Genomic DNA, 14,027 nt, shown 5'->3' on the forward strand with positions numbered 1-14,027 from the left:
ATTCGTCTCGGGAAGCACAGAGACAGGTTTGGTCGAATGAGGAAAAAGGATGCAGAAAAATGAAACAAAAACAAAAGAGGCGGAAGACGAAAAATTGTTGTTCATCACGCCTCATTGGGAGAATATGACCGTCTCTCTTCCCGCCTGGGTCCGGTGTCTGCTCGCAAGTTCAGAAAACTCACGTTTGGCTGGGAGCGTATCTGGTAGCTCAGCAGCAACTGTTCTGGAGGCTTAGCACCGGCGATCCACAGAGGCTAGGGAGCCCAATCTCCATCCCCAAGGCCCGCGGTTACCGAGCCGTGTGCCCGAACAAAGAAAGGGGAGGGGTGGCCGAAGTTGTTGCACTGATAGCAAGACCGAAGAACGAAGAAGCAAGCCAAGAATCAGGGGTTAAATAGCCCGGGGGCGTCGAAGAGGATCGAGGACCAGACAAGACCACACACGCATCAGCTTGAATCTAGTCTACAATTTTGACACATTAAATGGATTTAAAACCATATATTAATACAAAATACCCCCAACTTTGTAGTCTTTACTCACAGGTCAAGCATATAAATGACTGTTTAAACTTTAGTCTTGGTTAAATCAATTTCTTATGGTTCAAATCACATTTCATGTTGCTTGGGGTCAAATCAAGACAAACAGTTCTCTATACCTCGCAGCTGCGTTTGTACAGTTGACACACTGACACAGACATCAAGGCATACATTTGGAATTATTCGGCAGAGTTCGTAAAATATCAAAACAGAAATTTTTCTTTGGTTAAACATCAAATGAGAGTTCACGGTTCGGCTTTGCCGTTCCTCTCAACACCAGCGGGTGTCGCCTTTCCCAGCTTGGTCTCCCAGGGAGAGGTTCCCACCTTTTGGTTGTTGTCAGTTCAAACAAAGAAAGGACTCTTTGATGACTGTAAACCAAGATTTCGAGGGGACCTGCTAATTAATTTAGGGTCCAGTAGGCATCTTCTAGTGGCTGTCTCTTCTTGAAAGAATGCAGTTTATCAAGCTGTGGGGAGTCACTGTGACACCTCAGGTTGTGGGGAGCATGTCCGCTACATACCTCATTTCAAAAGAAGATCATTCAAGCATTACGTTTTTCCTCATGTTTTTGAAATTGTAGGGTGAAAGCTACTAGTGTGGACTGAATGGTTGGTAACAATGGGAAAATGAAATGCCAGTATTTTCAGGGGAATTAGCCTGTCAGCAACATTGAGAAAAAAACCCAAAAAAGAACTATGAACTAGTTAATTTTTGGAATGGTGAACTTCATTCAAAATGTTTAACTATGAACTGAATTAGTTCATTTTTGGAACAGTGAACTGAACTTTGAACAAGTTCGCATCGAAAATAAACTTTCCCAACACTCCTGAGCTTATGACTGAAAGCATGTTTAGCAGTCCATCGATATAAAAGGTGTGTCTGCCATTCTATACATCACCAGTTCCCTGCAACCTTCTTTGCCCCACAAACCATGCGAGTTACTTTAATGTAGTTGATGACCAAAAGAGAAGCAAATAAAATCAAATGATTCAATATCTAACTCACGATGGCGCTATTACGATGAGTGTAGTTCAGTGATTCGTCACCAATGGGCCGGGCCTCAAGGTTGGGCCAAGAGCGCCATTCAGTGGGCCGCAAAAGAATTTCAATTTTGCACGTGAGTCACAAGGCCCATAGGGCAGCTTATGTTATCAATTCAATACATTAGAGCTGTTGCTTTTGTCAAGGACATGCTCAATTACAATATAGCTTCCTGCCATTAGGTAGCAAAAAAACAGTCAGTTATTTACCTGTAAACAATAAACAGAAGAAGAAACCTCAATAAGTAGAAGAAGAAACCTAACACCGAAAATCATGGCTAAGTAGTTAAATTGAAAAAGAGAAATCAAAGGTGATGCCGAACCAAAAAATTTGCACAAGTACAATCCAGACTATTAAATACGGCTTTGTGAATGGAGGTAACGAGGCAGAGTCGAGAGCCCAGTGTGTGGAGTGTGGATTAAGACTATCCAACGAAGGAAGCACTGAAGCCTTCAAAACTTAAGCGCCAAATAGAAACCAAGCATCCGAACATTGGTAGGAAAGTCTGTCGATTTTTTCAAGAGAAACGAAAATGGGCTACAGCTTCAGAGAAAGTCCATCGTGTCAATGACAAGCAGCTCCAAAAGTGCATTGAAAGCCAGCTACTTCGTAGCCAGACGTATAGCACAGAGTAAAAAAGCGTTCAGCGTAGCGGAGAAGCTTGTTTTACCTGCTGTTGTGAGGGTGCGCAGTGAGATGATCGGAGAGACTGCTGCAAAGAAGCTGCTTACCATCCCGCTGTCAAAAGACACTGTGAGTCATCTCATCACGACAAGGCTTCTGACATTCAAAATCAGCTTCTGGAGAATATCTAAACTAGCGAATATTTGTCTTTGCAACTCGATGAGTCCACCGATGACACAAATGCCACTCTCCTATTGGTTTTTGTCCATTATTTTTGTACTGTAATGTTTTGTTGAGGGCGGCACAGTAGATTACTGGTTAGCACATCTGCCTCACAGTTCTGAGAACCCGGGTTCAAATCCGGCCTCACCTTTATGGAGTTTGCATGTTCTCCCCCGTGCCTGAGTGGGTTTTTTACAGGTACTCCGGTTTTCTCCCACATTACAAAAACATGCATGGTAGGTTAATTGAAGACTCTAAATTGCCCATAGGTGTACATTTGAGTGCGAATGATTGTTTGTCTATACGTGCCCTGCAATTCGCTGGCGACCAGTTCAGGGTGTACACCGCCTCTTGCCCAGAGTTAGCAGAGATAGGCGCCAGCACGCCCGCGACCCGGGTGAGGAAAAGCAGTAAGGAAAATGGATGGATGGATGTTTTGTGGAGAGCTGCCAACACGAGCTACGGCTCAGGAATGTTTCCGTTGCGTGGATAATTATTTTATTGACCTTGGACTGGACTGGCAGAACTGTGTAGCGATGGTGCAGCGTCAATGACTGGCCGGCATCACTGTCATCGGGCAGACACTTGATCGTGCACCAGAAGCTAAATCGACCCACTGTTTTCTCCGTGAAAATCTCATTGCAAAAAGATGTCAGAGTTCCGCAAGGTTATGGATGTTGGTGTGAAAACCATTAACTTCATTAAACATAATGCTGTGAACAGATGCTTTGCCAAGCTTTGTAAAGACATGCAAGCAGATCATATCCAGCTGCTCTATCACAGTGAGGCAAGATGGTCTCAACAGGACTGGTCCTTAATCGTTTGTTTGAACTAAGGAATGAGGTCCTTTGTTTTCTAACTGAGGGAAAAAATAAATAAATAAATCACCTCTTGCACATTACTATGCAAACACAAAGTTCACAGCTAAACTTGCCTACCTCTGTGACATTTTCTCACTGGTGAACCACCTGAACATCTCACGACAAGGGAGAAATAGCAACATATTTGTTTTTGCACAAAAAGTTCCCGCTTTCAGGGGGAAACTAGTTTTGTGGACTAAGAGGACCCAGGAAAAGAGGATGAACATGTTTCCACTTTTGTCAGACATTTTGGAAAACTACTCACAAGTGACGAAGTCTCTCAACATCTCTCACAACTGGCAGGGAAGTTTGATGAATATTTTCCTGAATAATCTCCAAGTTAAAAACAAGTAAAACCAAAAGATAAAACAAGATCAAGTGTTTGTCCATGTTCTTATGTGGGTCCAGACACAGACTGCACAAGATCAAAACAGTTAAGGTTTGAAAAAAAATCATTTGCCATTGGATTGTCAGGACAACACGTGAACATTTAAATCTCCAAGGAATTCATGTCTTTTATCAAGGCTTGAAGAGAGGCCAAAGATATGCCAAAGGGCTTGTGGCTGCAGTGGGTGGGAATAATTTATTGTCTTTGCTATCCATTCTAAGAAACACATTGTCTTACTTAAGCATGAACAGTGCTATACAAATTAAGTATTGATTGATTGATTTTTAGTAAGTCTCAATTTTCTATGACTTCAGTAATATACTGTAGTTAACAATTACAAATACTGTAATCTGTGCATTTAATATGTAAGTAATATGTAAAAAGGGTGCTCCACAACACATACATTGAGTGTTGAGAAAATGACCCAATACTTCGGCGTAGAAAAGAAAATCTACTCGCTTACCTTGAGAAGCAGAAAAAGATGCAAATTATGGTTGTTGCCAGGTCCACGCTCTGCTTCCAGTCCTCCCTCAGTACTCTGGCCAACGCTGCTAAAGCCATCTCTGTCAAATAATAAATTAGAAAATAAAAATATCAACAATCAAATAAGGAAATAAAAAAGATCAATTGGAACATAAAAAATCAGATGTCAGTATATATTACTAACAGAGAGATAATTATTCAAGACACTAGCTTAAGTATAGCTGTGTGCACACTAGGGCTGTGCACGAATATCACGTGATACGAACTGGCATTCGATTGGACATGAAAAAGCAATCACTGAATCAGAATTTCCAGATTTGAAACACAACAAATCTTATGATATTGTCATATCCTGTGAGTTGGTTTGTAATTGCGTTGCTTTGCCACTCTATGCTGGCGTTTTAGTGTTCCGGTAATCGATGATTTTCCTGTTACATTGCAGCCTCTGTTCTGAAAGGCAGACTTAATCACGACAACTCCAGCTCATAGAGCACGGAGTCTGCTAAAAGACGTGAGCTTCTTCATGCATACAGACATCTTATAACTCCAGTTCATTTCCTCAAACTGTTTGTGCCTAGGAAATGCATCGTTTGTGAGTTGTATTCTGCTTTTCTCTCACGTAACAAGTACAAACCCCTATTAAAATGAAGTTGGGATGTTGTGTAAAATGTAACTAAAAACAGAATACAATGATTTGCAAATCATATTCAACCTATATCCAATTGAATACACTACAAAGTCAAGCTATTAAAACTGATGAACGTTATTGTTTTTGTACAAAAACTCTCAATTTTACATTTCGATGCCTGCAAGACATTCCAAAAAGCTGGGACCGGGGAAACAAAAGACTGGAAAAGCTGGGGAACACTAAAAAAATACACCCGTTTGATTGACATTAAGGGGTGTAAAAGGAGCATGCCCTGGACTGACAGAGTAGAAAAGTGTGCTGTGGTCCGACGAGTCCACATTTCAAATTTTTGGAGAAAAACTATGGACGTCGTGTCCTCCAGTCCAAAGAGGAAAAAGACTAACCGGATTGTTATCAGCACAAAGTTGAAAAGCCAGCATCTGTGATGTTATGGGGGTGTGATAGTGTCCATGGCATGGGTAACTAGCACATCTGTGAAGGCACCATCAATCCTGAAAGGTACATACTGGTTTTGGAGAAACATATGCTCCCATCCAAGCAACATCTTTCTCAGGGACCTCCCTGCTAATTTCAGCAAGGCAATGCCAAACCACATTCTGTGTGTGTTACAACAGCATGGCTTCATAGTAAAAGAGTGCAAGTTCTAGACTGGCCTGCCAGCTGTCCAGACCTGTCTCCAACGTCTACAACGGAGACTCCAGACTGTTGAATATCTTGTCTTTGTAGCATATTTAATTGAATATAGGTTGAAAATGATTTGCAAATCATTGTATTCTGTTTTTATTTACTTTTTACAGCAAGTCCCAACTTCATTGGAATTGGGGTTTGTTGTTCTGCGCATTCTTAGCGGGTACAATCTGTTTTGCAATTGTAGTTCATTCTGGATTTTTCATTCTTTGGATAATGACATCTCTAAGTCATGCTCGGAAATACTCCGACACTGCGTGGTGACGTCATTGTTAAAACATGGCGGCTTCCTTTTAGAGTATTTCCCAGCATGCGTAGCATCGTTGTAAATAGTTGTAAAATTTTTATTTCAGTTAGTCCACGAATAGTTCAATAATGAGAAGGTATCGAACTTGTGTGTTTAATCCTCCTCTGCATCTTGTTGTTGCGTGTTAACTATATTTATTATTATTCTGGAACTAGAAGCGTATCATCTCAAGAGATGACCTATCTAGTTTTCATTACATCGTACAATTCGGCTCATGTGTCAATTCTCACGTGGGAGGGGTAAACCCCTACCATGAAGCCGCAATGTCAAAACAAAACTCCAGAATGCATCACTGACACCATATTAAATACATTAATTAGGAGTTACGGGAACTCAATATAGTTAGCAAAACTGATTAGAATTCAATAGCGGTATAGAGTAAAGGCAAATTACCACAATCATTTATAGCATGTGAATATACAGATGTATAGAAAGTTTTGGATGCGGATTGTAGATAGGTAGACGACTTCTCCATTTCTGGCATCAACTTTGGGGGCGTGCATTATACTTGAGAGCGTATTAGACACGAGAAATTACGGAAGTAACTTTCACAAACAGAAATCTGATCTGGTTGTTTTTCCAAGGCTTATGCCGTTCACAGTCTTTCACATTCAAATCGACAAAACCGCATAGATGTCAAACTTAAACCAGGTCCAGACTCATTTTTACCCATGTCATGCATAAAACAGTGGAAAAAATTGGATTTTGATGGAAGGGGACCTTTAAGAAGGCACTAATTTGTTTGGATATGTAGTCGACTGAGGAAAAATAAACAATTTTGTTTAAGTTCATGCGCATTCATCAACCAAAAATAAATTTCCACTGAAAAATTTAAGTTTGACAAATGTCATTAATAAAAGACATAAGGAGAGGCGGACGTGACCGAGGACAACATGTGGACATTAAAGGGGGAAGGGTGCGCATGAAAGAGGACGCTAAAGGCACGCCCCCAGTAGGTATATAGAGCCGGGGTGTGCATTGTGCAAAACAACATCGGTTTGGCTAAGGACCCCCAAAAATGGCACCTACGAAGAGACACGGTTACAGTTTAAACTGCAAGCTATCAGTTACGCGGAGGAACATGGGAATCGAGAAACCGCGAGAGAATTCAAGATCAACGAATCCATGGTTCACAAGTGGAGGGAAGCAGGAAAACGAGCTTCGCCAAGTCAAGAAGACGAAGCTGAGTTTCCGCGGAAACAAGGCGAGGTGGCCCGAGTTGGAAGACCAACTCGAGCAATGGATTAATGAGCCGGGAGAAGCTTCTCTACAGTCACCATTCGACTGAGTGCAATAACTCGGAGCTTGCCATCATTCCGGGAGGCTTGACGAAGGAACTCCAACCGCTGGACATCGGTATAAACAGGGCGCTCAAAGTGAAGTTGCGAGCGATGGATGACAGATGGCAAACACAGCTTTACTAAGACTAGGAAGCAGCGCCAGGCGAGTTACGCCACAATTTGTGAAAGGATTGTGGATGTTTGGGCTAACGTGTCTGCTTGCACTGTTGTTCGAGCTTTCGTAAAAGCCGGCATAATTTCTGAGGAGTCACACGGCAACGAGACTGACTCCGACAATGACGAGAGAGAACCTGCCGTGTTTGATGGAGAACTTGCCCAGCTGTTAATTTTAGATACAGAAGATGAGGACTTCGATGGATTTGTGGATGAGGATTGATAAAAAAATAACGGGAGTACATTGTTAAATAATTCAATAGTATGTACAACTGAACTCAGTTTTGCACCTGCTGCCTTTTTAAAAACATTGTTTTATCGTGCATCCATGCTACCGTATGTTTTAAGCTAGCGTATGTTTTACCATGCCTCCGCCCAATAATACGGTGCATCTTATGTATGTGTTAAATACAGAAATAGACCCCATAACTGAGACTGTGCCTTATGGTCGTGAAAATACAGAAATTAGATTAATGGGTTAATACAGCCCAACAACTATTAAATATATTAATGTCTGAGTCAAACAAAGGACTGATCCGTGTAAAGGTAAGAATGAATGGAGACATGTATCGTGAGATTTTGAGTGAAAGTTCCTTCCATCAGCAAGGGCATCGAAGATAAAACGCGGCGGGGTCTTTCAGCATGACAAAGATCCCAAACACACTGCCCGGGCAACGAAAGAGTGGGTTCGTAAGAAGCATTTGAAGGATCTGGAGTGGCTTAGGCAGTCTCCAGATCCCAACCCCATAGAAAATCTTTGGAGGGAGTTGAAAGTCTGTGTTGCACAGCGACAGCCCTAAAACATCACTGCTCTAGAGGAGATCTGCAAGGAGGAATGGGCCAAAATACCAGCAACAGTGTGTGAAAACCTTGTGAAGACTTACAGAAAACGTTTGAACTCTGTCATTGCCAACAAAGGGTATATAACAAAGTATTGAGATGAACTTGTTATTGACCAAATACTTATTTTCCACCATCATTTGCTAATAAATTCTTTAAAAATCAGACAGTTATTTTCTGGATTTTTTTTAATTTTATCATTTTGTTTCTCATAGGTGAGGTATACCTATCATGAAAATTACAGGCCTCTATCATCTTTTTAAGTTGCAGAACTTGCACAATTGGTGGCTGACTAAATACCATACACATTTTATTTTGTAGCTACAGTATTTTTGGGGTTTATATTTCTTTTAAGAAACGCTCCCAGGGCCAGTGGGAGAAAATTAGGGTTCAGTGTGTTCCCCAAGGACACTTCGACATGTGGACAGTCGTAGCCGGGATTCGAAGCAGTGACCGAAACGACCTGCTCTACCTACTGAACCACAGCCGCCCTAGAATACCGATAATGGTGATCACTTTGGTCATGATAATCGCAATGTGAAAATGTTATACAGTTTCATCTCTAGATATCATTTCAAGAATAGACTGGCCAGAAATGTGATTATATTTTGAAAGAATATGTACCGTTCTGTTTGAGTTCCTCTAGGTTGTCCGGGTTGCGGGCCAGTTGAAAGATCAGTGTGGCACCCCTGATCTTCTCCTGGATGTCCTCATACAGCAGCTCCAAATACTCATCAATGCTGTTGATGCTCGCCTCCTCATTGAGCTAAAAAGGAAGAGAAGTTGATTTTCTAGACTCAAGGCTCGAGACTGCGACCCTTTTTGCAGTGTGCAAGAATAAAAATGTGTGGTTCCACCTGTGAAAGTACATATTTTTTAATGCTCCCTTAACAGTATCAACCCCATAAGAAATGGTGCTTGAAAGTCACCGTCTTTTTCACTGATTTAGTCAATCTCCTCCACCTGCACGCTCTCCTTTCTGAAGAAAGAATGCCTTCTAGTTATTATGAATGGTAAACGGGCGCACACATTCATACCCCTTAACAAGGCAAGAGCAAGCCTCACGTGACGGAGGAATTCCCACCGTCATCGAGGAGGTGCCGCCGCCAAGGGCGCAGATGGTACTGAGGTCCACTCAGATTTATAACTATATCGATTGGTCCCCTCCACTCCTCTTCCTGAAGTCAGATCTCCAACTTGGCAAGAGAGATGACTGTTACACGCCCGACATGGAACTCATGTTTCTCACATAAAACCGTACCTGTATAGTTACATGTTTTGTTTTACGTATGTAAGGCTGAGAAGCCCGGGGAGCACACAACTCTGGCCGACTCCTAAGGGAAAATTGGACACACAGTCACCGCATCATGAGTATCGCTACCCACAATGTAAAACATGGTGTTTGCTTTACTTAAAGTAATAATTTACAACACTAGTTGAACCTAAAATTAAAAACTCACAAGTTAGTCACGATTGTTTTTTGATTGAGTAGTTTCCTACTCTTACTAAAGTAATTATTTGAAGGACTACTTTTTACTTTTACCTGAATCATATGCTAAAGTAACAGTACTCTATTAAGAGTCACACGTGTGGCAGCCAAACCACGGAAAGACGGCGAGGAACAAGGGCATCGACACAAAGTCAAGCTTCATCGCCTGAATATCATGTCCAATAATTGCCGACAAGTGTGTGCTAACGAGGACTTCATCAGAAAAATAAGGCAACACGTAACGACCGACACCATGACACTTTACGGCATTGTCGTAACACTTGTTGGAATACGGCATATGACCGGCGTGTGAATCAGATATCGTAAAAAGTGGTTTTAGAGTCTATGGTGTAAATAACCAAAAATGAAAACGGTCAAAGGCAGTAAAAAGTTTGGGGAACGCTGAAAAAATATTATTTGAAAAAAATATTTTATATCGTGAATTATTTGTTTACGTACCGGTATTTATTTATTTCAAGGGTAGCCCCTTGGGATGCACCATCTCATTTTCAAGAGGGCCCTTTCAACACATACAGATAATCACCAATATACAAAATAATAATAAAAGGTAAATCAAAATCATAAAGCGCACTGAGACCTACACACAATGCTCCCTCCCCTAAGCTTAGCCTCCCACCAAGCAGCCAATATTTTGCAATATGCATGTATACACACACACGCGCGCACACACACACACACTGAACAAAAATATAAACAACACTTTTGTTTTTGCTCCCATTTTTCGTGAGCTGGACTCCAACATCTAAAACTTGTTCTACATACACAAAAGGCCATTTCCTTCAAATATTGTTCACAAATCTGTGTTAGTGAGCATTTCTCATTTGTCGAGATAATCCATCCCACCTCACAGGTGTGGCATATCAAGATGCTGATTAGACAGGTGTGCCTTAGGCTGGCCACAAGAAAAGGCCACTCTGAAATGTGCAGTTTTATCATCCTCATCGGGGTCTCGACCTGACTGCATTGTATTTACTTGAAATGAGGTCATGCACAGACTGGAATAGGCATGGCCAAAGAAAGACCTGGCAACATGACTGTGAAACTCAAGTGGACACTGGAAGCAGACCTCAACTTACATGGTCTGAAGCAGCAATGGCGTCAGCGGCCTGCCTTGCATCATCTGATTATTGCAAGAATTTCCACCTCGATGTGGTGGAAAAGGAGGGAGTTGTGAATGCAGTCTTCTAGTAGGTGAAAACTGGGGAATGACGAATGCTGACACGGTTGGTCAAGGACAAACAGGATGCATGTGAGATGCACACGCTGTCACCCATGCGAAAGCAAAACAAACGTGGTGGACAACCTGAAGAAACTCTGGGGCTGTCCTCATCAAAAAGACATGAATGACAATTACATGAACAGCAGCCCGAATTTTCAAGAACAAGGAGTGAAAGAGACAGCAGCAAATGTCATTTGTGAGAGCAAACGATAAGCAGACACAGCGGCAGAGCAAGAGGGCCCGGCATTCGAACGAGGTTCGTGGGTTTGGGTTAAGGTGCATACAGCCAAATGGACTGAACCAAAGTGGTGTGGACCATATGAAGTACTAGTTTCCTTGTCCCACACTGTCAAAGTTAAAAGGGGCCTGTACTCACAGTGGGTTCATATGTGGGGAATACATGCATAAGTATGAAATCGCAAACACTTTTTATTCCGTTTATTTTTCTATGCTATTCTGATCTTTTACATACTCTGCTATGTTTGCTGTTCTGCTTTAATCCTGTGGTTGCACAGGGAGATCATGGAAGGAATGTATTATTTTAAACAATAAATTCCCAGACTATCACTTGTTCAGAGGCCAAGCCATAAGTGGGGACAGTTCCCCTGGATGGGGGAGAAAATGTAGAATGTATTTAGGAAATTTTCAAATTCTACAGTATACCCCGACAAATCAAGTTGTGTGTGGAGATTTGTTTTCCAGGTATCCATCCATCCAATCAGAAAAGATGAGTAGATTGACTGCACCCCCTTCATTCCAAGGCCTCGTAGGTAACTACAATTGTTGCACTAGGATCCAGGATGGAGGTACATTGGTGGGCCGATTCAATGGATAAAACATCAATAATGCTACTTAAATTGCATGACAGTTTGTACAGCTGATGTTTGGTGGTGGTGTGACTCTAAAATTCCGTATTCCATGCTTGCTAATAACAGTCCAACAGTCATTGTGGCAGACTGGACATGTGCCACTAAAGAGATAGAATAGTAAGATTGCTGCGTCGTCAAAAACAATATGCAATAGTTGATTCTTTCGTTGGCACTATTTGGATGGATGCAACTGGAATACCTACGGGTGTTTTGAAAGAGTACAAGGCCCATGATGACATTGTGGCTGGCAGGGAGTCAATCCTCATCTGGACAGCTCGTTAGGGTTGAGGTTGACGATTCGGAATTGTAAAGTGGAGAACTCACGTTCGTGGTCTGGTGTGACCCGCACAGTGGACGGCTGCCGGGGGGAGGCGGTTTTTCCCCTCATGTACACGAGGTACAAGGTCAGAGTTTAAAAAATAAATAAAATAAAATAATACCTCAATTAACACCATCTGAGGGATGGTGACGTCACACACTGATTTTGGACGAGAAGGCCTGGCGTACTGTCCACTCAAAATCAACCCGAAGGTGTTCTTTCAGCTTGAGGGCATGACTCTGTGCAGGGCAGTCAAGTTCATCCATACCAAATTCTCGTATCCATGCCTTTATGGACCTTGCTTTGTGTACTTGGACAGACATGTCGGAACAGGAAGGAGTAATCTCAAACTGACTGTCCAAAATCTTTTGGTATGCTGAAACATTCAGAGTTCCTTTCACTGGAGCTCAGGGGCTGATATTTTGGTCATTTCCAAATTTGTGGGAATAGTTTTGAGATGGTCCCTTCCTGTTCCAACATGATTATGCATCAGTGGAAAAATGAAGGTTCATAAAGACATGGATGAGAGTTTGATGTGGATGAAGTTGACTGTCCTGCACAATCCTAACTTCAACCCCAGAGAACAGAGACTGGGAGCTAGGCCTTCTCATCCAAAATCAGTGTGTAACCTCACAAATGCGCTTCTGAAAAAATGCTCAAACTCCCATAAACACACTCCTAAACTTTGTGGAAAACCTTCCCAGAATACGTTAAGATAAATGCAAAGGGTGGACAGATGTCATATTAAACCCTATGGATTAAGAATGGGATGTCACTTAAAGGTCCCGTATTGTGCCAAACCAAATTGTTCTCGTATTTGGGATGTAAAGTTGGCTCTATGGCGCCTGAGTAAACGTGAAATCCATCCATTTTCTGAACTGCTTATCCTCACTAGGGTCACAGGTCTGCTGGCGCCTATCTCAGCTGATTCTGGGCGAGAGGCAGGGTACACCCTGAACTGGTGACCAGCCAATCGCAAAGCACATATAAACAAACAATCATTCGCATTCACACCTACGGACAATTTGGAGTCTTCAATTAACCTACCATGCAAGTTTTTGGAATGTGGGAGGAAACTGGAGCACCCGGAGAAAACCCACACAGGCACGGGGAGAACATGCAAGCTCCACACAGGAAAGTCCTGATTTGAACCCAGGACCTCAGAACTGTGAGGCAGTTGTGCTAACCAGTTTTCCGCCGTGCCACACCATGTGAAATATGTATCAAAATCCTCCATGCATTTCTGAGTTCTAGACCGATTTTTGCCGAAAGGCAGAAAATCAGGTCATTCGAAATTCTCAAGTTTATCGACATCACTAAAGAGCATCTCGACCTTCCCTTTCTGCTCCCAAGCCAGCGCTGCCAACATAACAAATGTGTTCTCTCACAAGTGGGTCTTCTACACATAGGCAATCAATCAGAGGAAAGGGGGCGCTCTTAACCAAATATGGACAAAGTGGATACAAAACTTTGTCTAACAGAAGTAGCTGTCAGAGGGGCCTTTTCTGGACACTTGACAAAACCAAGGTGTTTATTAAATAAAACACCAGGAAGAAACGCACCTGCGGGCAAAACGGGACAGGATAAAAGAGGAAAGCAAGAAGATGACGATCAGTCTCCAGCTGAAGCCGAACTGGCTGCGGACTCTGTTCTCGATATGGTTACCTTTGAACTTTAGCCGTAGCTTAGTCATTTCCTTTTGTAAATGTTAGTGAATAAATCAAGGACCGTGAATCCGAAATATGACCAGGTGCCGGAGTCATTATTGGACTAGACCAGGCCTGGCCAACCTGCGGCTCGGGAGCCGCATGCACCTCTTTGACCAGTTTCTTACGGCTCTTAACGTTCACGCCGCATGATAATGCCTGTTGCCAGGCAACCCGGAAACACGCGGAACAGACTACACAATTTCCCCTTATGAAAACGCTCCATATAAGCACCTCAATCGGAATGAACAGACCAAATTTGAATGAAATTTCATTTGGTTTCACAGGCATTGAATTTTCCTTATTCCAA

The 14,027-nt window shown here is 42.3% G+C and overlaps 1 protein-coding gene across 2 annotated transcripts in view; it reads right to left on the reverse strand.

Annotated features, from left to right (window-relative positions):
- The window catches only part of kifap3a (kinesin-associated protein 3a), a 98,638-nt gene that overhangs the window by 71,927 nt on the left and 12,684 nt on the right, over positions 1–14,027 (reverse strand). For both annotated transcript variants that reach the window (XM_061779134.1, XM_061779135.1), the window contains 2 exons: positions 8,719–8,860; positions 4,138–4,237 (listed from right to left, as the gene is read on the reverse strand). In XM_061779134.1, coding sequence (XP_061635118.1) covers positions 4,138–4,237; positions 8,719–8,860 — 242 coding nt within the window. The remainder of the gene's footprint in view (positions 1–4,137; positions 4,238–8,718; positions 8,861–14,027) is intronic.

This window comes from Phyllopteryx taeniolatus, chromosome 7 (genome assembly GCF_024500385.1).
Source record: "Phyllopteryx taeniolatus isolate TA_2022b chromosome 7, UOR_Ptae_1.2, whole genome shotgun sequence".
Classification (NCBI taxonomy): Eukaryota; Metazoa; Chordata; class Actinopteri; order Syngnathiformes; family Syngnathidae; genus Phyllopteryx; species Phyllopteryx taeniolatus.